At 36.0% G+C, this 25,382-nt stretch overlaps 1 protein-coding gene and 1 long non-coding RNA gene across 10 annotated transcripts in view; one reads left to right on the top strand and one right to left on the bottom strand.

The window, feature by feature from the left end:
- LOC105482652 (glutamate rich 3) overlaps positions 1 to 25,382 on the bottom strand; it is a 111,686-nt gene that overhangs the window by 56,494 nt on the left and 29,810 nt on the right. For 3 of the 7 annotated variants that reach the window (XM_024793060.2, XM_011742859.3, XM_024793061.2), the window contains exons 5-8: positions 24,616 to 24,744; positions 19,251 to 19,409; positions 14,353 to 14,568; positions 3,253 to 3,433 (exon numbers count right to left, since the gene is read on the bottom strand). In XM_024793060.2, coding sequence (XP_024648828.2) covers positions 3,253 to 3,433; positions 14,353 to 14,568; positions 19,251 to 19,409; positions 24,616 to 24,744 — 685 coding nt within the window. Of the gene's footprint in view, positions 1 to 3,252; positions 3,434 to 5,564; positions 5,777 to 14,352; positions 14,569 to 17,635; positions 17,845 to 19,250; positions 19,410 to 24,615; positions 24,745 to 25,382 lie in introns of those variants that run through there. The other 4 variants (XM_024793062.2, XM_011742860.2, XM_011742862.2 and 1 more) reach the window with 4 other exon arrangements.
- LOC105482651 (uncharacterized) overlaps positions 18,029 to 25,382 on the top strand; it is a 40,464-nt gene continuing 33,110 nt past the window's right edge. For all 3 annotated transcript variants that reach the window (XR_987745.3, XR_987743.3, XR_987744.3), the window contains exons 1-2: positions 18,029 to 18,211; positions 20,054 to 20,226. This is a non-coding gene — a long non-coding RNA (uncharacterized lncRNA). The remainder of the gene's footprint in view (positions 18,212 to 20,053; positions 20,227 to 25,382) is intronic.

The raw sequence follows: 25,382 nt of genomic DNA, 5'->3' as shown, positions 1-25,382 counted from the left end.
ATGTAATGGAATATACTTAGCAATACAAAGAGAGAGCCACTACTGATACTATAAATATGCATGACTCTCAAAAGCATTATGCTAAGTGAGAGCAAAAAGACAAAATACTACCCATGGTATGATTGTGTTTATAGGAAATGTCCAGAAAAGAAAATCTGTGCAGTCAGAAAGCAGATCAGTGTCTTCCTGGGGCTGGCTCTGAGACAGGGACCAACTGTCAAAGAGAACAAGGGAACGTCCTGAAGTGCTGGAGATGTCCCACACCTGGTCTGTGATAATGGCTGCACAACTGTGTATAATTCCAAAAAGAAATTGAATTATACACTTATAATGAATACCTTTTATGGTATTTAATTTACACCTCAATAAAGCTATTCTTTAAAACTGAAAGAAAAAGTCAATGAATAGAAGAAAAATGAGAAACAGAGCTGAGTGTGGTGGCCAAAGCCTGTAATCCCAATGCTTTGTGAGGGCAAGGCAGGGGCATTGCTGGAGTCCTGGAGTTTGAGACCAGACTGGGCAACATAGCAAGACCCTATCTCTATTAAAAAATTTTAAAAATTAGCTGGGCATGGCTGATATAGGAAGATCACTTTACCCCAGGAGTTCAAGGCTATAGTGAGCTATGATTGCGCCACTGCACTCTAGTCTGGGCGAGAGAGAGAGAGAGAGACTGTCTCTCAAAAAAGAAAAAATTAAAAACAGTTAATGTAAGTCAAAGCACAATGAACTGCTTCAGTTTTGAGTGTTGACTGAAAGCTATTGGGATAAAACAGAGAAGTCAGTGAGAAAGCTGCATAGCCTTAATCTGAGTCCTAAAAGATGGGTAAGATTTGAATTTGAAAAGGAGAAAAGAGAAAGTATTATAGACAAAGGAAATAGCACAAGCAAAGGCAAAATAAAAGTGTGGATGGGATAGTGAAGCAGCTGTATTTGCCAGAGCATAATGAGGAATGCACAGATAGATGCAACAGGATCCGTTTATGGAAATACAAGAAAATGGGGCAGAAAAGGAAGGGATTCTAAGAAAGACAGAAAAAAAAAATGTTAGTTTTTTTCGCACTTCAAATGAACCCAAGAAGCCATGGTTTGTGTTGTCTGAAAAGATAAACATGGCAAATAAAGATGCCTGTGAAGAAACTGTACTCTACAAGCAGCAGAAAATACTCAGTAACTTCATAGGTGTATATAATAAACAATCAGCTTGTGGATTGAAGTCTGAAATCAAATCTCAAGACATCATGAATTACTTGGGAATAAAGGATGCACTTGCCACATTTCTAAATAATTGATTTTATTGATACTTCAAATAAAAAGGCAAGATGAATTAACAAAAGTCAAATTTTAATGAGTTTACTGTTCCAAGCACAATGTTAAATGCTCCCTCTCCAACTTTTGTTAACGGAAATCTTTTAAAACCCTATCCACATTTTACTGAATCATGCACAGCTTTGATTTGTAGAAAGGGCAGATTCTTTTCAGTCCAGCTAAATTGCTAAGATTGCTGAACCACAAGTCAACTCTGAGCCACCCAACTTTTCAATTTTGAACAATTACTTTCCTGGCAATCAAGGGCAAGCTGAGACAAAATTATTGCATGGACAAGATTCAATTATTTAAGTCCCCATTCCATCCTATTATTCAAGACTGTCCAATGCCATAACAAAACGTCCCAGCATCAATATGTATGCAAAATAACACTGAGCCAAGTAACACCCTTTCTCCCATAACCTTTGGTTTTTCACTCTCATCACAGAGTGTACATCATCTACCAGAGAATCATTTAGCTAAGCCGCATTCTTTTTTAATTTGTATCTACCACATTTTCCAGCAAATAGATGTTATATATGCATTTTGTTGAATAAAGTATGATATAAAGTCCAGGACAGTTTTTCATCATGTTAATTCCGACTTTACAGCTAATTTCAGCATTCTCCTAAATTAACAGCTGAAAGTTATACTTTAAAAAAAAAAAAAAGTGTATGTATCTATGCTACTATCATTAGGGATTTCATACCACTCATATCATGAAAATGTAGGAAACTCCATGCTACTCAGAATAGCTCACTGGGGCTGCCTGGAACTGATCAAGGGCCTTGCACCTAGCCAGGGGCTCGGGATTTTCTCTCAACTCTGGTCAGAGTGTTACCTTGGGGAGCCACTCCACCTCTGGAATCATCTCATTTTCCTCATCTACAAAATGAAAGGAATGAACTCGGGAATGCTACAGCAAAATAAACAAGGTAAATTGCAAATATATAAAATTAAAATGGAAAAAAAAACTGTTTCTAACATCATTGAGCATCATATTATGTTTCACTTGAAGTTAAAACTACCATTTAAGTGTTTACCATTTTTGTGATGGAAAGTTTTCCATATGTAATTCCTCAATATGAATTTATAGTCTCTCTTTAAGGACATGAATTTTATGTTAAGTGATAGTCACTGTCTTCAATTAATGAGGGAAATCAGAAAGACTAAAAGTAAAAATTCCTTGTTTGCCCCCAATTTTCCCCTTAACTCCTACCAAGATTATCCAAATATAAATATTTCTTTTAATTGGTAAAAATGCTATTACTTTTTGGACCCAGTTTCTTAAGCAAAGAAGTAACAATATAACCCTGTAAACACTATTTCTCTTCACTGCTGCTCCCTTGAACTAAATATTGAAGAAAAACCATTACAGTATAATTTGTGAAAACCTATGTTGCATATAAAAATTATCCTATGCTGACAAATGTGGATTTATGATCAAATGAAAGCAAAAATGTACTGAAAAGCTATTTAGCCAAATTCTCCACCAAGTTATTTAGGTGTGACTCACCCTGCAGTTTATTGGATTTGTGATTTTATCTCAACATACTTCTAAAGAACAAATTGCCAATCTGGTATTTTTCTCTTAGAATAATGTATGGTATAATTCACTATGGCAAGCCAAATAGTTAACTTGTAATTTGGGGGACAGGTTATTCGTGCAACATTTTAATGATCATATATCTCCATCCCAAAATTAATCTGTTACCAGGTTAAATCACTCCAAATCCTTTCTTCCACAATCTGCGAGAGTAATTGCTGCTTCAGTTTCAATCATAGAGCAGTAAATCTAGATTTACTTTTAGGCAGCTGGTTTATAAGTCCCTGGATATGCATAATTTCATAAAGTGATTGAAGTCATTTTGATATTATATCAACAGCAGCTTATCTATAGCACCAACTCCAAGCAATTAAAAAACATTCACATTTTATGTGTACCTTTTTCAAGTAGTTTGCCTTTGTAGACACAAAGGTTTTCCCCACCACAGTGCTGTTGATAAACTTTAATTTCATCCCGGAAGTCAGGATTATCAGAAGATAGGTGCACATTTTTCCCCAAATAGATCATTGTAATAGCTGCATTACTATGCAAGGATGTTTTATGAATCCTTCTTGAATCCTGAAATAAACAAAAAAATGAGGCTTATTAACAAATTACTTTCTAATCAGAGTTCTTACCTGACATTGTAATATGAAGAATAAAGAAGGTTATTTTTAAGTACCTACCAACAAAATCTAAATAAAGTGTCAATTTACAAATGCACAAAAAGTCAAACCCATTGCAAAATAAATCCTCCTAAATAACTATAACATATACGTTTTGGCTTTGTATTTTTAATGTAAATACTGGGGATTTGGATAGAGTTTGTCATTTTTTACTTTAAGTGCAAGTATGTGGGGAGGTGTGTGGGGCTGTGTTTGTTATATATAGTAAAAATTTCAAAGACACCAAGAAGAAACTTTTGGTTCTTTTAGCTGGTTCTCCAATAAAAATCCAAACAAATGAACTAAATAAATATTAGTAACATTATTTTGTTCCAATTTGTACTGACTTAGAGATTTAGCAATAGTTTTTGTAATTGGCTGCTTTATCTTTACAACTGAGCACTGACAACATATCCTTCCCTGGGCTTAGTCCATCTGAGAGGGAGAGGCACATGTGTGATTTCGTCTACGGTCATTCAGAAGATCAGAGGGCATCAATCATTTGTGCTTGGGACTATCCAGTTTCACAGGGGCATTCAGTTGATTGAAAACCCAATATCAATATTGTTTATAGTATCAAAACAATCTACCCAACAAAGTCTCTAAAATTACTACATAAACTTATTTGATATCCTGTGGCATTGCCCAATTTAAATTATTTATAAAATATGTAGCAAATGTGTATGCCAGAAAATAAATGTCCTAGGCATTGACTCCTAATTAATTGTTTGAAATATTTTCATAATAGTGAATGGGCACATTGTTTGCCTAACCTCTATGAGGAAGAGGAAGAAGGAGAGGCAGAAAAAAGGAAAGGAGGAAGAGGCAGAGAAATAAGAAAGGCTGAGAGGGTTGAAAGACTTTAAGGGGGCCTAGTAAGAAAATCGTAGCCCTCTAGAATTGTACACAGGCCAGCCTTTCCTTCTCATCTACTTCACTTTTCTAAAAATCAGTTTTAAGCTAGACAAAAAATGTGCAGAGACCAACTTTAAGTGGATCCAAGGCAGTAATTTGAGTTGATTCCATCAAATTATAGATGCATGAGAAGCATAAATTTTCTAAAGAATAACAAAGTTGCAACAAACATTTTTGAAGGAGCTACTAAAATATTTCTATCCCTAAACTCATCCTCTTCCACTTCAGATATTTTTTTTTCAATTTCATTCTATTTCTCTGAAGCAAAAACCAGAGGAAAGAAATCTGATGGAATGAAATTCTGCTAGCAACGGTCTGAAAGTATAAATGAGGGAGAAAGTCCAAGATTTAAAAATTCAAGCAAATTTTCTTGCCTGTTGGAAGGAAGAGCTCTCAAATAAAGAGATAATCAACAGACATATTACAGGGGCATCAAGAGCCATGAAAGTAAATCAGCAAACTGGATAATTTCTTGCAGATTAGAAACATCTCCCTGAATCACAGTTGAAGCAAAGGGATGATGGCAGGTCTGGCTCCTACTTGGACAATCATAATCCCATGTTTCCTCTTGCCTGGGCAACTGTGGAGCTGTGACAAACCTGGGTGCAGCCCACTGGACAATCAGCAGACCTCAGGCAAATCCAGCTCCAAGCTGCTCCTAGCACGTTAATGAAGTGACTGATTAAATAAAAGCATCCCCCTTTTGTTAAGTAATACTTTCTGAAGCAGCATGGATTTAGAGGTAGCCCTGTGAGTTTGTAGGAGGTAAGCACTATATAAATACAAGGTAATAGTGGGATTAGAGTCAGGGAAAGACCTGTGTCCTATGTATGAAATGAGAAACTGGAAGGAAAAACTTTTAAAGAGAAAAATACAGGAAAAGGCAGACCCTTATCCTTTTCATTTCCTCTTATTCATATTTCTTTCCACTAAAGCTTATTTCTGATGGTAACATCTCTTTTCTCTTGGGTCTCATTATTTCATTCTCTTTTTTAAAAAATCCCCTAATTACTGCCACCAAGTAAATTTTTCTGAGTTCTAACAGAAGGCCCAAGTGACAGCTTGTGATTCAATATATGCACTAGGAAACAGTAGTTTCTTTCAATTGACTGAATTGCCTCTATACTTACCATCTTGCAAAGATGTAATGACCAGAGACAGATGAAACTTTAAAAGGTTTCTTGGCCCTTTCTGCTATCCTCAAGTAAGTATCAAAACCTTTCACAAAAATTCAGTTTCGTTTGAAGAACAGGAGCAAGGCCTCATGCCCCTGCATAACTAAAGCTCATCTTTCTGACTTCCTTCACCAGTTGCTTATGACTTTCCTTCTCATTTCTTTTCAGATTTCTCAGGCAAGTACAACTGAGCTGATAAATAAACAGCAAGTCCATTGAGTGGTTAACCCACTAGCCATTATATATTTGCAACACTTAGCATTCAATTGATATACTAAGTTTTCACTGAAATCTCTTTTATCCACACCCACGCAAACAGTACAGGGGTCAAACGGCCTGTTCTTGTTCATAGTGTTGGGCAGTAACTCCTCTCCATCTGCTTCACAAAGCCGTGGTGAATTCTGGACACCAAGTAGGGTGACCATGAAATTTATCATCCAAACTTAGACACACAGTGAAAGAAGTGTTATTAATAATTAGGAAATGGGGAGAAAAGGGCAGAATTTTGAACTCTTCCAGGAAAACTGAGAAGTATGGTCACCCTACGAATTAGTCTCCCCACTTCTAGTCTGATATCCCTCAAAATCTCCCTCCTGTTGGAAATCAGAAGGATCTATTGTTATTAAATAGATCATGTGACTCTCCTGCTTAAAGCCCTCCAGTGATTCCCATTATCCATGGGATAAGTTCCAACATTCCCCAGACAACATAAAATGTGTTATATTTTCTAACACCTACTATCTCCCAGTGATTGCAATTTCTCATGCTACATTTAAATGTCTGGCAACTGAACAGATTGTAGTGGCCCAAAGACTATCAACTACTTTTAATCTCCAGGCCTCTATAATTGTATGAGTCACATGATATTGGAACTATTTCCTTGTATTATCTCTCTCTCAGTAGATAAGGATGACATCCTACTGATTTCATGCCCCCAGTAACTTGCCAGTGCTGACGCTTAGTAAAGACCGAATTAACGTTGATCCAGCTGGACACAGACATGGAACAATTAGGCATTCCATATTCTGTCCTTTCCATATTCTGATAAAGCTACAGTAGGTGGGTTCCACCCTAAATAGGAAGCTTGGTACATTTATAGGAACTCAATAGTTACCAGAACAAGAAAACTGACTCACAGTGTCTTGTTAAACCAAACACCAACTTTGGTGACTATTCCTTGATAAAGATTGATACAAAACCAGCCTGGACATAAAGAGTAGCAATCCCCATGTTGATGCTGGTGGCCCTAGACAGAGAAAATCTGACACAAGCCAGGGGAAGAGTGTTCATATCCCAAAGACTTAGGGAGCAGCTGGTTGTATGAAAACCTCACAGCACTGCATTACATATGTTCTTCTCTTTCTCTTCTCTTTCTCGCTGGTTTTGCCTCCCACTTTGCTTTTAGTGTGGTTTCTCTTTTCACTTTCTTCTGGGCCATTTTTCTTACTACTGTGTAAACCTTACCTCATGCTTATTCCTAACATGCCCAGAAACACCTCAATCCTTACAGAGGCATCAGAGCTCTAGATTTTTCAGGATCTACCTCACCTATTCCTTCCCACAGATATCATAATAAGGGTTCCTGCTCACATTTCCTTCCCCACTCCCTCTGTTTCCTAATCTACTCTGGTGCTTCCTTGTGTGGCTCTGCATGGTGTAGTGTAAGGGTTATTATTAATATTATTGAAGATGGGGTCTCGCTATGTTGCCTGGGCTGGAGTGCAGTGGTGCAATCATAGTGGTGCAGTCACTACAGTATTAAACTCCTGGGCCCAAGCCAACCTCCTGCCTCAGCCTCCTGAGTAGCTAAGATTACAGGTGTTAGAGATGGGGTCTTGTTATGTTGACCAGTCTGGTATCAAACTTCTGACCTCAAGCAATCCTCTTGCCTCAGCCTTTCAAGTCACTAGGGTTACAGATGTGAGCCACTGCACCTAGCCTTGTGATGGTTAATTTTACCTATTAATTTAGCTGGATTCCAATGCCCAGATTGGCAAACATTATTCCGGATGGATCCCTGGCCAATGCACGTGGTGTGTCCCCTCCTCTTGGGACATGTGAGTAACAATCTATTTTTTTGATGGCAATTGTCTCTTAATCTGTAAGTCTCACCAAACCTGAATAATTTTTAAAAACCCACATTTTAAAATAGCCATACAGAACGATATACCTACTTTCATTAAGAAAGGGTCAACTAGTGAAGGTTTCAAGCAGCAGAGGAGCATGTTGAGAGTTTTTCCATAAAGTTTAATTTAGCACCATTATGTAGAATCTAATAAAAACGAGGTGAATTTTGCTCATTCTTTTTTTCCCTTCCTGCCTTTCAATCTCAGTTCCCTGGTTCTATCTGTTAACTTCCTACTGATCATTCAAAGCCCATTTCAAATGCCACCTTCTCTATGAGGCATTCTCTAATCTCCTCAGTCAGAACTAATATTTCTTTCTTCTGTGTTTCTACTGTGTTTTATTTATATCATAATTATAGTACTCAACACAATATATCATGGTTTATATATCTGTCTCTCTTGCTAGACTGCAATCTTTATGAGAGAAAGAGTTTAGTCTTACTCATCTTGGTAACCTCAGGACCTAGTATATCACTTGCCTAGTATATCAATAAAAACTGGACTGAGCTATGTTCTCATTTAGAGGCAGGACAAGTATATAGATGACTGTAATAGTTCCATAGTTCCATTAAGAGATTAGTTAGCAAGCCCCTGAACTAGAGATGTAGCAGTAAGTATGAAAAAAGATTGTCAGAGACATGAGCCACTGTTCAGGTGGCATCTAGAGTTGTGCCATCCAGGACAGCAGTAATTCCCCCATTTGGATGCTGGGCATTTGAAAGGTAGCTCATTTGCTGTAAGTATAAAATATTCATTGAATATCAAACACATAGTATAAGAAAACATACCATACTTAATTAAAGTTTTTCATATTGATTACACGTGGAAATGATATTTTAGATATACTTGATTAAATAAAATAATTAAAATCTTAAAATTTATTTCTTGTTTCTCTTTATCTTTTTAAGTTGACTATTAGAAAATTTTAGAATTGCATACGTGGCTTGCCTTCTATTTCTATTGGACATCTCTGATCTAGAGAACTTAGCAACTAGCTGGATGTGCAATGCACAAGGAAGAAGAAATTACAGATTTTGAGGCCAAATTACAGGACAAAAGTTTGTGCTTTAAGAGAAATAAGGCGACTGAATGGAGAAACTGACTTAAGTTGTAACCATGTTGAATTTGAGGAGCAGTAGGACCTATCAATTGGGCATCTGTAATTGCACAGGGCTCATTTGGAACCTAGGAGGTAGATAGGGGGCTTTCATGGAAAAGTCCCAAACTAGTATCATAACCTTTTTGCCCTCTCTTTCAAAAAATGTACAAAAAATAAAAGCAAACTTTGTTATTGGTTTTTAAAATAGATAAACATAACCATTAAGTAGGCTCTTATTTGGAAGCCTGTACTTTCACTTTTATAAAAGTGAGCTATATATGAAGCTATATATGAAAGCTATATATGAAACTATCCACATTTTAGCAGGCTTCTGTGTAGAGTAGGTGACTGGTAAGGTTAGACTACCTCGATCTGAATGGGAACACAAAAGTCTGGAGGTAGTGACATAAACCTTAGTGCAAAATGTAACTAGTCTCATGGATTCTGTAAATGTAGTACAAAGCTCTGAAGGTGCTAGAACAAAACAGGACAAAGCAACAGAGTCCAGAGACAACTTGCTGGACTGTGAGTCTTAACACACCTTGTCATTTGGCTCTACTGATCATCCCCAGAGACATGAATTACAGAAGCCAGAAACCATGTTGTTCTACACATTCATAGAGAAGCAGGTGGTGGCTACCAGCAAGCCACATTTCATCGCTTTTTACTCTTTCTTTCCTTTTTTTAAGAGCCTTTAAAAGATTCTTTGGTGGATGGTAGCCATAAAATGAAAGATGAATTTATGTGTAAATTAGTCACAACAGCCATCTCCCCCTTAAATGAATCTTTTCTATATCTAAATAAACTAAACTGAAGTATTAATGTAAAAGTGTGTGACTCTCCCCAGTGAGTCAATTTTACTCTATGCCTAAGAATCAGGGCTAGAGTCAACTCCAACAGACATCTAGCATGAAATCATCTGTGAAGATGACTACATCTTGAATAGAAAAACAAGTGTAAAGGCTGAAGCCTATAGGGATGGGTAGATTTATGGGTGAAGATGAAAAGGAATCACAAAGGAGTAGGACAAGACGTAAAAGGAGACAGCGAGGAAGCATGAAAACAAAATGCCGTGGAAGGCAAGAGAGGAGAGGTTTTAGGAAGAGGCAAGTAATAGCATAAAATTCTACAAAGAAATGTCATGGTAAATTAAAAAAAAAAAAAAAAAAAACTAAGATGGTAGAAATAAGGCTAAATATATCACTAAAGAAAATAAATATACTTGGACTAAACTCATGTATTAATAGAACAGAGATTCTCAGATTGAATCAAACACAATCCACCCCTATGCTACATAAACGTATTTAAAGCCTAAAGTTTAAAACTAAAGACACCAAAAGACTAAGAGTGAAAGGAATATATACACACATATGCATATACACACACATACATATGTGCATATACACAGTTGACCCTTGAATAACACAGATTTGAACCATGTGGGTCCACATATATGCAGATTTTTTTCAATAAACATATTGGAAAATTATTTGGAGATTTACAACAATTTGAAAGACTTGAAGACAAACTGTATAGCAAGAAATATTTTGAAAAATAAGACAAAGGTATGTTACGGATGCATAAAATATATGTAGATGCTAGTCTGTTTTATCATTTACTACCATAAAATACACACAAATCTATTATAAAAAGTTAAGATTTATCAAAACTTACACATACACTTAACAGACCATGCATGGTGCCATTTACAATTAAGATAAATGTAAACAAATATAAAGACACAGTATTAAATCATAACTGCATAAAATTAACTTCAATACATACTGTACTGCTGTAATAATTTCATAGGCACCTTCTGTTGCTATTGTAGTGAGCTCAAGTGTTGCAAGTATCCACTTAAAATGCCATGTGACACTAGTCATGTCCACATGAGCAATTCATCTCTTTACTAAATCATCCATCAGAGTAAAAAGTAGTCTCTCAAAGTTCTTACATATTTTTCATTGTGTTTAGCATAATACTGTAAACACTGAATAACATCATGGGACTCAACAAAGTTTTACTGGTGAAGCTAGAAGCATTCCAAGAAGCAAAGTCATGACATTACAAGAAAAGATTGAATTGAATTCTCTAGCTGAGATTGCTTATAGGTGATGATTCATTTTATAAAAGAAGACATAACTTATGGTATTGATAAATACAGTACAGTACTATAAAGGTAATCTCTCTTATTTATAGTTTTCCTAATAACATTTTCTTTTCCCTAACTTAACTTTGTAAGAATACCATATATAATACAAATAGCGTACAAAATATGTGTTAATTGAATATTTATGTTATTGGTAAGGCTTCCAGTCAACAGTAGGTTATAAGTAGTTAAGTTTTGGGGGAGTCAACGTTTATACACAAATTTTCAACTGTGCAGAGTAATGACATCCCTAACCCCCATGTTATTCAAATGTCAACTCTCCATATACAGTACACACACACACACACTCACACATACACAGACACACACACTAATCTAAAGAAAATAAGAAGTATTATTAGACAAAATAGATTTTAAGACAAAAAGTAATATGACAAAAAGGATCTCCTCACCAGTAAGATTAAAATAATCTTAAGTCTGAGAGCATATAAGAAGATTTTCTAAACATACACAAAACAGAACTTGGCATAATTACAAAGACAAATTGACAAATCCATAATTATAGAGAATGAATTTTCATTATAACTCAAGAACTAAGAGATGAAACACATAAAAAGTCTACAAATATAAAAATATGAGTAACATACTTAACATTTATCTATTGGACATTTATAGAACCCTAATTCCAACATTTAAAGAATATGATTCTTTCCCAAAACTGAACATATATTAGCTCACAAAGCAAGTCTCCACAAATACCAAGGAGTTAAAATCATACAGATCAAGAATAAGATGCATTTTAAAAGTAGCATTCAGTGAACACAAAAGGAGTTCTTAGAACTGAAACATGGCAGGAGAAAAAACTCAGTAGAATGTGTGGAAGATAAAATTGAAAAAACCTCTCAGCAAGTAGAACAAAAAGACAAAGAGGTAGAAAGTAGGAGAGAAAAGCTAAGAATCTTAGAGCATCAGTCTAGTAGTTCTAACATTCCCAAAATAGAGATTCCAAAAAGAGAGAAAAATGGTTTTCTTTCTTGGGGGGAAAAAAAAAAGAGTAAGTCAGACTGAAGCCCTGTGACTCAGGAGACAGACATGATAAGGTCTGTCAAAGCCAGCATGCCTGCTGACACCATGCTGTGCTTCTAACCTGAATGCAGAATCCCAGGGGAACCTGGCTCAGCTGCTTATTTGTGCTTCACTTGTCATGACCCTGGGATGAAGAAGCTGCTGCTCCCTCCTCCATGCCCAGCTACAGAAGCCCATTCCCCTGGTCATTTTCCTGCTGGACATCCAGTGTCTGACTCACACTAGGACCTCACCAGAAACCTTGACACATTCGTGACCTGACCACTCTGACTTCCCCAGAAGGGGCTTTTAAAATTGTTTAAAAACCAAACCCAGACTGTGACCCAAAGATTCTATTCAGCTTATTTTCTTCTAGAAATCGTGTCCTTTCATTACAATGCTAGGTTTGAGCTTATTTCTGAAGTTTTGTGCATATAAGCGATAGAACTCTAAAGAAAAGCAGGGACATAGTTCACAGAGAAGTCAGTGTGGCGGTTGCTCTGGAGAAAAGAATGATGGGGCAGGAAAAAGGGGGCTCCTGCATAATATGATAGTAGAGTTCATTGTGAAGATGTAGTAAGTGCATGGTGCTTGCTTGGTTATTGTTGTTGAACTTGTATATATAGATAAGACTTTATATATTCTTGTGGCTTGTGAGACATTTAAACTTGTTTTTTTAAAGAGCATGAACAGGTAGAATGTACCCCAGTGTTACATTTTAACATCAGAAAATCAAATCCTGTCACCCAAGTGTTTGAGAATGAGGAGTAAGTCACTGTTTTTGCTAAGTGTGAGCCACACCTTTGGAGAGTATGTTCATTGGCCAGGTGGAAACCAATGCCAGCATGCAGAGTGAAAAATTAAGTGAGTGGATGTGGTAGATTCTATTATTGTAAATATTTACCGCCCTTTTCTGTTGGAGACTGATACTTCCTACTCCATTGAGGTCAGTCTTGCTCAAGGGCTTGCCAAATGGCATTCCAGTGTAAGTGACATGTGCCACTCCTAAGTGGAACCTTAAAAGCATTCTGTGGTTCTGTTGCCCATGAGGCCAACATACTCCAGACTCTTTCATTCTGAGCTGTTCCTTCAGTCTGGGTCCCAGAATTACAGCTGACCAACAGTAGATAAGATTGTGAGCAAGTAGATAAGACCAACAGTAGATAAGATTGTGAGCAAGAATATTGTTGTAAGTTGAGTTGCCTCAGGTTGTTAGACTAAGCTCCAGTAAACGGCTCTATAGAGAACTTACTAATGAAGAACAGGATAAAACAGAAGTCTAAGGTTACATCATGTGAGGAAAGAATTTGCTCCTTTATCTAAGGCCTGGATATGTTGAGAGACAGAGATGAATATTAGAGGAAGGTGGCAAATCCAAATTAGAGAGAATGACAGATAATACGAAGTACCACCAACAGTGAAAGAGTATCTGATCAAAGACACAGGGCAAGGGTGGGCCTTGGGGGTGAGAGAGAAAACAATCTGTCAAAGACAGCAACAAAGGGAGAGAATTGGTAAAAGTAGAGTTGAAAGAAGGAAATTCAAGCAAGTAGGAAGAAGATGGTCCCCTTCTTTTGAGAAGGTTAGAGGTAAGGACAGCTGCTGGGAGTGAGATGTGGACATGGGGTGAATAAGGGTCCTGAAAGTGAGGCTGATTTTTAAGAATCTATGTGCATGCTGACACTTCACTTCTTGATGGTCAGCCAGTGAAATGTTAACCCAGCTCATTTGCCAATCACAAAACTTTCATTTAATTGCTATTGGTTGTATATTTAACGTAATAAAAATGAAGAGCTATTTTGCTTTCTTACTAGCTTGTATGTTTATAAAGTCCAACAGGCCTTAAAACTGTTTCTTCTACTAGTATTTTGAGGAAATGAGTACAACAAACTGTAATCTCTTCAAAGAACACTGAAATAATTTTTTCTAGGTATGATATAGTAATTTGCCATAAATTGTTAAAAATAAACTATATTATGTTTTTTAGGTATATCAAGGTTTCTCAATTTTTACAAATTAGATGTTAAGATACTTCTAACAACATGTGATTGAATCGGTGCATTTAAGGAAATAAATTATTTGGAAATACGTATTGTTCAAATTAAATTTGACCACAAGAGTTGTTAAATCTTTTATTATTAATTTTGCTAAACTCATTATGCAACTGAACTACTCAAGTCTTTGGTTTCAGATTCATTCAAGCTTACTTATAAAATTGTATTTCTTTACACAGAATATTTTGCATGCAATTTCCTCCAAATTCTTTTACTGTAAACCTAGAAATCTAATAGTGCAATGTAATCTGTGATGAATTAATAAAAGAAAAATGTGTTCCATAATTACCCTGGTCAAAAGAGGTTCTAAGCCATTTGGAGCAGTGGTTGGACGAAATCTTTTCCTTCTCCATGTTTCAGATCTATTTTCTCTTGTGATTTTCCCATTTGGGGGTGGTGGAGGAGGAATAGGCATCATGTAACTGTTAATGTTTGGAAGTTGATATGAATTCATTCTCTGTGAATTGCCTATGGAGTTCCTGAACTTCATCACTGCCTTCTTGCCCTGTAATCATATTTCATCACATAAGAAGCAATGAAACAGAATCAGTGACTCAATGTAACCCAAATTTAAAGACAAGCCTAAATGATTGACATTGCATGCAAACACAACTGATATCAATAGACAAACTCAAAACACTCCAGTCTGCTGAAAAATGACACTTTGTAGCATCTGCAGCAAATTATTCATAAAATTTTAACCTTATGTGTTATATTTTTTAAATAACATAAAGTGATGACTTTTTATAGTACTTTTGGGGTTTTTCTTCAACAATCCATTAAACCCAACACAAGTAAACAATTTAAAATCAAGAAGTTTGAAGTGTTGTGCTTTAAAGCAGAGCTTTAGCCCACTTCACAATAGGAAATTAGTACTTTTCTCATATTCTGATTTCAAGCATCTAGGTATTAGAATATGCAGGGTTTGCAAAGCTGTAAACAAACTGGCATGTACTCTTTAGCATAAATAACTCATGTACTATTTAGAGTAAATTATTACCACATTTACAGAGGGAGCATTAAAATATTTATCAAAATTTTAAGGTACATACCTTTTGACCTAGAAATTCTAGTGGTAGGAATAAATCCTACACCGATAACCATACAAGTTTACTAATATAAATGTGTGTAAGGATACATATACACACATGCACACACACACACACATATATATATAAGGAAGTTAGTCACACAAAATGTAACATCATATAGGTCCATCAATAGGAGGGTGTTTAAATCTTGCTTTGTTCATATGATAGATCTCACTAGGCTTAAACAAAAATAACATGAATCTATTTATCCTGAAATGAAAAGGTTCATATGGTATGACCATAAATTTCTTTTAAATAATTTATGTGTGAATTCTGATTAAAAACAGCAATGACTGAAAAAATTTGAATGTGGGGCTGCCTTTAGGGATATACCTTCATACTGTTTTAGAGTTTAATCAGCATGTATTATTTTAATCATTAAAAAACACCAAAGGTATAGTCAATAATTACATTTGTCAGGTATAAGTGAGTCACTGAATTTTCACAAATTGGTAATTTTTGTGTACCTGAGGTAGTTTTCCAAATTTTAAGGAATATTTAAGTGATTTATATATTTTGCAAAAATTTACTTATATTTCTAAAATACCAATTTATATTGTACTTATGTTTATTTTGAAATTTCTAATTAATTTTTGACCAACTTAGTTTGTATTTTAATATGCTTATTGGTGAAATATTATTTTGTAGAAAGAGAAGTCATTCTCTAAATATCTCTCATTGCTAAATGAGCAAAAGGAACTTATAAGCTAAGGGCATGGATAGCCCATATTTTGATTGAAAAAAGCATATGAACAGAAAGAGATTTAAGTAGATATTCACCAAGGAGTTCACAATTGTTAGAATGGTTGATATTGCATTGTGTCACGTTCTAACTTTGCTTTTCTTATATTTTCCATTTTTTCTGTAAGGGAGCACATTTATATTGTAATAAAAAATAAAAATAAGTAAAAAAATAATAAGGACAAGAAAATCAATGAATCTAGAACTTTTTGAATTAAAGGATTTAAAACAAAATGATTTCTGTGTAGGTATCAATTGCATGCCTTGTTTGGAAAAGGTTTATCAGTTTTTCAAAAACATTAACATGTTGTTCTTTACCTTGCTTGTTTTAGTTCAACAGCATTGTGGACATCTTTTCATGCCAGTGCAATAATTCTGCTTTATACATTTTTTTTTTTTTTTTTTTTTTTTGAGATGGAGTCTCGCTCTGTCACCCAGGCTGGAGTACAGTGGCACGATCTCGGCTCACTGCAAGCTCCGCCTCCCGGGTTCAACCATTCTCCTGCCTCAGCCTCCCGAGCAACTGGGACTATAGGTGCCTGCCACCCCACCCGGCTAATTTTTTGTATTTTTAGTACAGACGGGGTTTCACCATGTTAGCCAGGATGGTCTCAATCTTCTGACCTTGTGATCCGCCTGCCTCGGCCTCTCAAAGTGTTGGGATTACAGGCGTGAGCCACCGCTCCCGGCCCCTGCTTTATACTTTTTAAATGTACTTTAATATAACACAACAAGGTAAAACAATACACTATTACTTAGGTATCTTCCAGTTGTTCGCTATTGCAAATACAACAGTACAAAATATTCTTGAATCTGTTTCTTTACACATATGTGTGTATTCCTAGGATAAATTCCTACTTGTTAAAATGCTTGACCATGTTCATTTAAAATGGTGATAGATATTTGCATATTGCCTTCACAAATACTTATACTAACTTCTACTTCTACCAATGATATATGAGAAACTCTCATTCTAAGGACATTCATTTTCAATCAAGTCATTATTTTTACTCATTTGCATCTCATCCAGTCTGTTTTTGACCAAATCACTTTTGCCTAAATTAAAGACTCTCACTGCTGCTACTTAGCAAAGTTCAACCTGCTTCTATCTGTTGTACCTTCAAGTACTTTCAACATGTATATATTTTACTCTTTTAAAAAGCAATAAGAGTTTTCTGAGTGCTCACTACATGCTCAGCGCTGTACAGAGTATTATTCTTCTTTAGGAGCTTCTTGTCCGATTTTATATTAAATCATTGTCATCATCAGTGCCATTGAAAAAAATTACAGATGAGACATAATCACAGTATACTTTGTCTGTGAACATTACACTGTAAGTTCCAATAAGTTACTTTTGGCTATCTTGATGCCTAAAGCAGTACCTAGGCCATCGTAAATGCTCAATAAATATTTACTAAATGAAAAGTGAGTTTAGCTAGTTGACATTATTGTGGAATTTATCTCAATCTTGTCAGCACATGAGAGCTACCATTAGCTGCCTGCTCTCAATAACATACCCCAAAAACTTGACACAGGAAAAGGCCCTGTAAAGATTCAATTAGTAAATCTATCCAGTGGCTCAGAACAGATTTGAAGAGTCACATTAAAGGAAAAAAAAATTGCTCCCCAGCCAGCAGAACTTAAGTAATACCTGATTGATGGTGTTCACGTATCTAATGGGACAAAGTATTGATCAAAGTAGAATTAATAATTATGGAACTTAAAAACGAATATAATCACCTTGGCAAGCATGGAAAGTACCCATCCGAGTACTATCTAGGGGAGAGGAAATCCTACCCATTGGACTTTGAATATTTCTAGTCCTAATGTCAAAGTTACCGCTGGAGGATAAAGAGGGTTTTAGCCAAAGACTTTTGAGTTTTCTGGTACCTTTGGCTAGCCCATTCCCAAGATGAGACGGGTGTATCAGGCCATCTAGGCCTTATATGATTAACATTCTATTACACTGTATCCCCTCATTCTGATTCCATGCTCACTAGGCAACTTTCTCATTGTGATTTGGCTTCTCATATATGTCTGCCTACTAGGGGATAATGCACTTCTATAAGCTTTGACTATGACATCTCTTGGTGAATAAATAGCTCCTGAATACCCTTGAGTTTCCTATTTTTGTTTATTATCTAGAGAAAAATGAGCTTGTTTTGAGTTCGTTTAGTTAGCCTGGACAGTCTCACAAGATGTGACTATTCCCGGACACTGGCTAACACAGGAACTCTCTGGGCCTTCAAAGTGGAGACCAGAGCCTAGAAAGTGTCAAACTAATTGACATATGACTCAACAAGTTCCTGCCCAACTGTAAGTAGTCTTCCCTAGATAAAAGCACCACCACTTTTGGATTAATTTCTCTTGGTTTCTAGAAAAATATTATTAAATTAACTGAAATAAGATTTATGAAAAGTGCTTCAGAAACTGAAAAGCACATTAAGTGGATTAATATATTATTATTTTTAGTGTTGTATTTATACTTTTACTGTGAAACACAATCATTTGTCTGAATTAATTTCTTAGTGCCAAGGTTATCTGTCAATTAAAAATAAAAATAACTTAATTTCATATATCTTATGTTTCTTAAGAAATGAAACATAATCATTCCTTTGAACATAGTGACAATTGTACTCATGTCGCAGGTTTTTTTCTTAAGCTGGCAAAATTTTCTTCATGTTAGAAAAATTAACAATACCTTCCAAATTAGTGAATGTACTAATTCTTCCTCCCTATTTAAGTAACTCATATTCCATGGTTACCATACCTCCTTCCTGTGCTCTATTAAATAAGGGAAAATTATCTGAGATATAACCTTAAGAGGGTAGCAGAATCAAGCTCCTATGTGTGATTAACTCAGCATTTTTTAAAGATGGACCTTCTTTTCTTTCTATATTCAACCTTCTAAAAGTCAAACATGAAGCAATTTCATACATTGATGGGAAAGTAAGTCAGCATGCAAATGCAAACCTATTCTTGGAAAGTTTCATTTTCTAGGTTTCATGCATTTAAAATTTGGAGGAAGTCAACACTGGGCCTTTTCTGATAGAAGTCATATCTGGTTCGGAAAAGTTTTCCCCTTTGTTTTTCAATCAGCCTTGTAAACTAATGAGAAATCACCATACATTATTACCAATCTGTTCTTCACTTTTTTGCTCAATGACACAAATTATAGGCCTTCCCATTTGAGTAAGACATAATTAATCACAAGTATGTAGTAAGTGTTTTATACATATACAATATAATTTTCACTGTGTAGATTCTAATCTAATATAATACCTTGACCACTGTAATTACCTATAATAATCTACTCAAAAATGAAAATATATTTGTTGACAAAAAGAACATTTACCCCAATGGGAAACAGAGCTTCATTTTCCAGCAATGAGGTTTTTGATCTGGACCTCGAAGTTACCTTTGGAACAGTTTCTACTGCAGGGTGACTGGGAAGAGGCTGTAATCGAATTGGAGGCTGCATATTTCCTGGAGCAGTATATGGTCGAGGGGCTGTCTAGACAATTAAGGGAAAAAATTCCATTTAAATTAGTATCTTGACATGTTTCCAGAACCAATTAATAACCCAATAAATTGCCTAGTGTAATTAATGGTGCCTTTTTACTGAACAGATTAAACTTTAATTATGTCCTTCCATTATACATACCCTTATGACCCAAAGTATTTGTTAAAACATATGGTGTTGAAGTCCTCTACATAACTATATGCCACAATTATAGAGTATTCTAGACAAAGGAGATGTCCTCCGTTACATTCCTGTATTTTTATTCATACTGCAAACTTGCTGACAATAACTAATTTATGCTCTTCATACAATGGCTTTGATCAATTGAATGTTACGTTGAATAATGTTCCTATTTTAGGGGTCTAAAAGGATATTATTGGAATGGACTCATTTCTGTCTAAATGTCTTCTATATAAACTCTACTCTGAATCTTTTCAGCCTTATGACTGGTGCTGAAGTAAAAGCGACAGTATAATTCAAACAAAAGAGGAAAGGAAATGCATTACAATTTATTCAACGGCATCCTTGAAATACTAGGAAAACAAAAATAAAAAAAATGTAACTGGCAACTTTGGAAAATGTATATAGAATTGGATATGTTTTCTATGCTACATATTTTCCATTTGTCTCTCTAGATCTACCGTTCACCTTCTCTGGCCTGACCTAGACTTTGGGGGTCACTCCTTTCGGGACTACACTCACTAACCTCAGGATTGCAGCTGGAGTCCACCAGTGAGAGGCACTAGCAGGAGATGAGATTAGGGTCTTTCTTCTCCTTGACTCACCCTGCAGGGTCATAATGGGCCAGGTAGGTCCCTCTACCAAAGTCCACAGCTTCTTCTGGGAAGCCCTCTCTCAGTTACAGGTACTAGCAGCTGGTTCTGGTATCCAATTCCTCTGTTCCCCCATTAGGCCTGGGTGCTGTGGCTTCTGACATGCTGACCCTAGCATGCTTAGCATCCGTAGTTGGATTTCCTTAGCCCTGCCTACTTCTTTGCAAATAGTTTATTAAACACTTTCTAATTACACTGTTTGTTTGAGCCATCTGTCTCCTGCTGAGCCACTGATTGATGCATTTTCTAATCAAGAGTGTACTGCAGCAAATGCCAGAAGTGCTAGTATAATGCATTAGAAGTGCCTCTGGGGGCATTGAAAGAATATTGTTAGTTTAGTATAAAGACTAGCAATGTGGCTGGGTGCAGCGGCTCACACCTATAATCCCAACACTTTGGGAGGACAAGGTGGGTACAACACTTGAGCCCAGGAGTTGGAGATTGGCCTGGGCAACACAGTGAAACCTTGTCTCTACAAAAAATCCAAAAATTAGCTGGGTGTGGTGCTGTGCACCAGCTACTCGGAGTCTGAGGTGGGAAGTCACCTGAGCCCAGGCAGGTGGAGGCAGCAGTGAGCTGGGACTGTGCCACTACACTTCAGCCTGGGCCACAGAGTGGGATGCTGTCTTAGAAAAAAAAAGAAAAAAAAAAGATTAGCAATGTGTCAAAAGTAGAATACATGACTTTTGACCCAGTTGTTCTAATGCAATAAAATAGTAGAAAGCCTATCAAGAACAGTACATACATATTTAGGTAGGAGGATGAGAAGGATGGTATATAAGTGACTAAGGAAAAGCATTTAATACATTGACTTTAAAGAATGGTGAACAACAAATATTCAGCTCTGGAAAAGTGTATGTAAATACTTTAAAAAATGATGATAAGAGGCCGGGCGCGGTGGCTCAAGCCTGTAATCCCAGCACTTTGGGAGGCCGAGACGGGTGGATCACAACGTCAGGAGATCGAGACCATCCTGGCTAACACGGTGAAACCCCGTCTCTACTAAAAAACACAAAAAAACTAGCCGGGCGAGGTGGCGGGCGCCTGTAGTCCCAGCTACTCGGGAGGCTGAGGCAGGAGAATGGCGTGAACCCGGGAGGCGGAGCTTGCAGTGAGCTGAGATCCGGCCACTGCACTGCAGCCTGGGTGACAGAGCGAGACTCCGTCTCAAAAAAAAAAAAAAAAAAAAAAAAATGATGATAAGGCAGCTCCTACTACCAAAAACCAGCCTTAGAAATTAGGCTTAAGAAGCATGCCATATGTTGCTAAATCTCTGATTTTGTTAAGTCAGCATTTATTGGATTTCCACCATAGAAACCGTGAGAACATAAAAAGTATTTTTTAACATCTAATGGCAACACAAAACAACTAGTGTCAAATGAACCACACAAATACTGCCAAACAGACAATAAAATACCTGAGACCATAACTTAGAAGTAAAAGTTCTTAGAACGTTTAGGGTAAGCCAAGTAGGCTAATACAACTTAAAGTTCCACAAAAGCAGTTGGATTTTATCCAAATGGTAAACAAGAGAAGAAAGTGGATAAGCAGAGAAGAAGGATAAATTTGAACATCCAACCAGGAAGAGAGCTGGTTGTGAGCAAGACCTGAAAAGAGTAGCAAAGATAATATTCCCCAATATCTGTTTTCTTTTTTCCACTGGGAACATGGTTACTATGAATAAAGATGATATTTCCCAGCATCCCTTGCTATTCTGTGTAGATGTATGCCTCAGTTTTGGCTAATAAGATGTGAGCAGAAGTGACATATGAGACTTTCAGGTCATGTGGTTAGAGAGAAGATATGTGCTCTCACTTTACCCTTCCCTCTGGCTGAAATATCCAAATGGTGATATGCCATCTTGGCTTTTATGGATAAAAGCGATACCCTAAGTCTGGCAGATCAGCAACACAAAAGGAGTCTGGACTTTTGATGACTTCATAGAGTTAAGATAGCATGCCAGCTGAGACTCATGTATATGCTGAGATGGGGAGGAGACCCTTTCGTTTATGCCAATGTTATTATATTTATGGTTTCCATACACAAACCTATATCACAACCAATATGAGAAGCCAAGTGAATTGACTAAAGCAGCATTTAGTTTAAAGAAACAAAAAAATAAGCCTATATGGTCCAAAAGGTAAAAGGTCTTAAAACCCAAAAAGAGAAATTAGAATAGAGGTTTCTGAACAAAGGAATCAGATCACCTAAAAGAATTCTTTTGAACTTTGTAAAACAAACATGCCTCAAGGATCTCTCCTGTCAAATAATCCAACTGAACACAAAAACTTGAAAAATCTATTGTAGAAATTTAAGAGAACAGTTTACTGCAAACTAGAACATGATCTATTGGCTGCTGTGCTCTAAATTTTACTTCCCTACATTTGCATATAGATATCATTCAGTTAGATGAATGTGGTAGTCAAATGTTTAACTGATTACATTTATCTCTAAAAACAAATCTGCACCATTAACTAACAGCTGTGAGCTACAAATTATTGTAGTTCACATCAGAAGCCACCTTAAATTCGTTATATTTTAAATTGTGTGTAATATATTTTCTTGGAATAAATATGGCATTGTAGCTTAACATTCTGAAAACCATACCAGAATAGGAATTGAAATTAACTACCTGGTGATTACTCAGCTTAGCTGAGCATTTCTAATTCTTAGTAGATCAGTAGGGGTGAATGTTCCAAGCATATGCAGAATTAGCTGAAATGATTTTCCATAGTTTTAATGGGAGTGGTACAGCTAAAAATCTGTATACTATTTTGAAAGTTTAGGTTACCAAGGGCACAAACATTGTGTTGGATGATTTTCTTATTGACTTAAAAAAGTTAAAAAAAGAAAAAAAATCAATGGCAATATCTCAAAAGGATTATTATCTTTATCTCAGGGACACTTGGAGATCATAAGTCAAATTTAAAGAATATGTATCCAGATTGGAAAAAAAAGGGAGGGAGATTTGGATTTCTGTAAAATGGGAACTATTTAATTCCAAGATCACAATAGGTATCACGGTGCAAAAGCACCATCAGGGCGGGCCACGTGAAGAATCCTGGCTTACCAGAGAGAAAGGTTTTTGAAGCTGGTGTCAGTGTTTCCTGTAATTTTAAAATTACTTTTTCACTCCTACCACATTAAGATCTGCTGGATGTATCATAAACTATTTATTGAGGGTGTTCAGCTGGAAAATTGAAAAGAAAGCCTTTCAAGGATTTTTCCTGTCTGAAACAGGTGGGAAGACAGGAAACAGCACGTGATTGTTTCTTTTGTTTCACTCAGGTTAAGCTTTTGAGAGTCTAGTGAATTTGCCATCCAATAAAAGAATTTGTATACATATATATTCAAATCAAACCTGGAAATAGGGTGACAACAAAGGAAAGACGGTTGCTTTTCATCATTTGAGCTGTTCATCAAGAAATGTCAAAACGTATTTACCCTTTGAAAAATGTCAAAGCTTAACACTATATGTAATGAACCTACTTCAACAATCTGTGAAAGCATCGCAATTTCTCCATAAATATTTTGCAATTCAGAAAAAGTACATGCTAACAAGGAAATATATTAGGCTACACGAAGCAAGAATAAAGATATAATCAAGCAATTCATTTACAACTGAAACCACCAACCCCCAGCAAATGTTTTACAAATCTTTTCCTGTATCTATATTATTTCAAGGTACTTTACCTTCCCTCAGGCAAACACCACCTTTAGATTAGAAAAGAATCAAACTGGAATAAAATATCACTGTTTAGTTTCTTTGGATAGAATTTCTGTACATTTAATTATTTTTATCTTAGAGTATGTGTGCAGACTTTTAATAAAAGAAGCTCAAATGTTAGTATTTAGCCCAATATGCTATATGGAACCATTGAATATATACAGATAAGGTGGAAGTAGAGGGAACAGCAAGAACAAAATCCAGAGGTGAGAAAATATAGAATATGTATAGTGGTCCCATTTTGCTGCATTGAAGGATGCTGAAGAGTAATCATGCAGAAAAAAATTTGGAATAGCTAATTTGAGGTCATATGGTTTAAGGTCTTAAATGTCACCTGAGAGTCTGAGCTTTTCTCAGGCCAGGGAAAGTATTTGGGTATATAAGTAACATAAGTAATCAGGACTTCCAGAAAACTAATCTAGCATTCATGAGCAAAATTGATTTGGCAGTAGTGATATTTACTGGAAGTGAGACATTCAGAAGAGACACAGTTGAATAGATACAAGACTATATTTTCATTCAGTAGGACTGGCAGGGATTATGCAGACATGCTCCCAGAGAGTATCCTTTCTGAGAATAAGAAATAATAAATTAATTAGCTGGGATACTGCATGACAAAGTGTTTAATATTACTCACCAGTGCTAATGGACTGGAATGTCCTTCATCAATCAGAACACTATGGCCACGATTAGTCTTTGGGCCGGCTGGTGGGTGGGGAGATAGGATTGGCATGTTATTTTCAACAGACCTTCTTGTGTGCTCTCCCTAGAATAAGAAAGCAATTTAGCAAATAGATACACAGTTAGCAATCTAGGTTAGATTATGCATGACATGTACGAAATACTATATGACTAAAGAAATTCTTTCTCGTTTCTTCCAAGAGTTACTTTTGTTAAGGAGTTAGGTGTGGTGGTAAAAGGCAAGAAATTGAGTCAACTTTAGTTGTGCTCAAAGAAATAACTGCAAAAGCAGTGTATCCTCCATTTTAGTAATAATATTTGTTAATTTTAAGCAGATCACTACAAAAGGCATAATGAACTTTACTACTGTGATCAGTAGACTACCAGAAAATAGTACTTTTCTATCTTAGAAAATGAATAATTCCATTAGGCAAGAAGTGTCCCATGTTTTAAAAAATGAGAGCTAAAATATATCTTGTGCCAAATTCAGTAATAAAGTGAAAATTGTTCAAATAAAAATCATATGAAGAGGCACAAGGGTAGCAAATCTCTGACAATGCTACAATATGCCCATGTACTTCCTTTAGCGGGTCTGGCTACCTGGACAAGGGTGAATAACACATAGCAACTTTTCCTGCTTCATGCAGTGTGAGTGACTCTTTTTTCCAGTAACCACATTTTCTCCATCAACATTTCAGCAGATAAATTATAGAATCTATGACT

This window comes from Macaca nemestrina, chromosome 1, assembly GCF_043159975.1.
Source record: "Macaca nemestrina isolate mMacNem1 chromosome 1, mMacNem.hap1, whole genome shotgun sequence".
Lineage (NCBI taxonomy): Eukaryota > Metazoa > Chordata > Mammalia > Primates > Cercopithecidae > Macaca > Macaca nemestrina.
The sequence above is the reverse complement of the archived record's forward strand: the minus strand, read 5'-3'. Positions and strand labels throughout refer to the sequence as shown.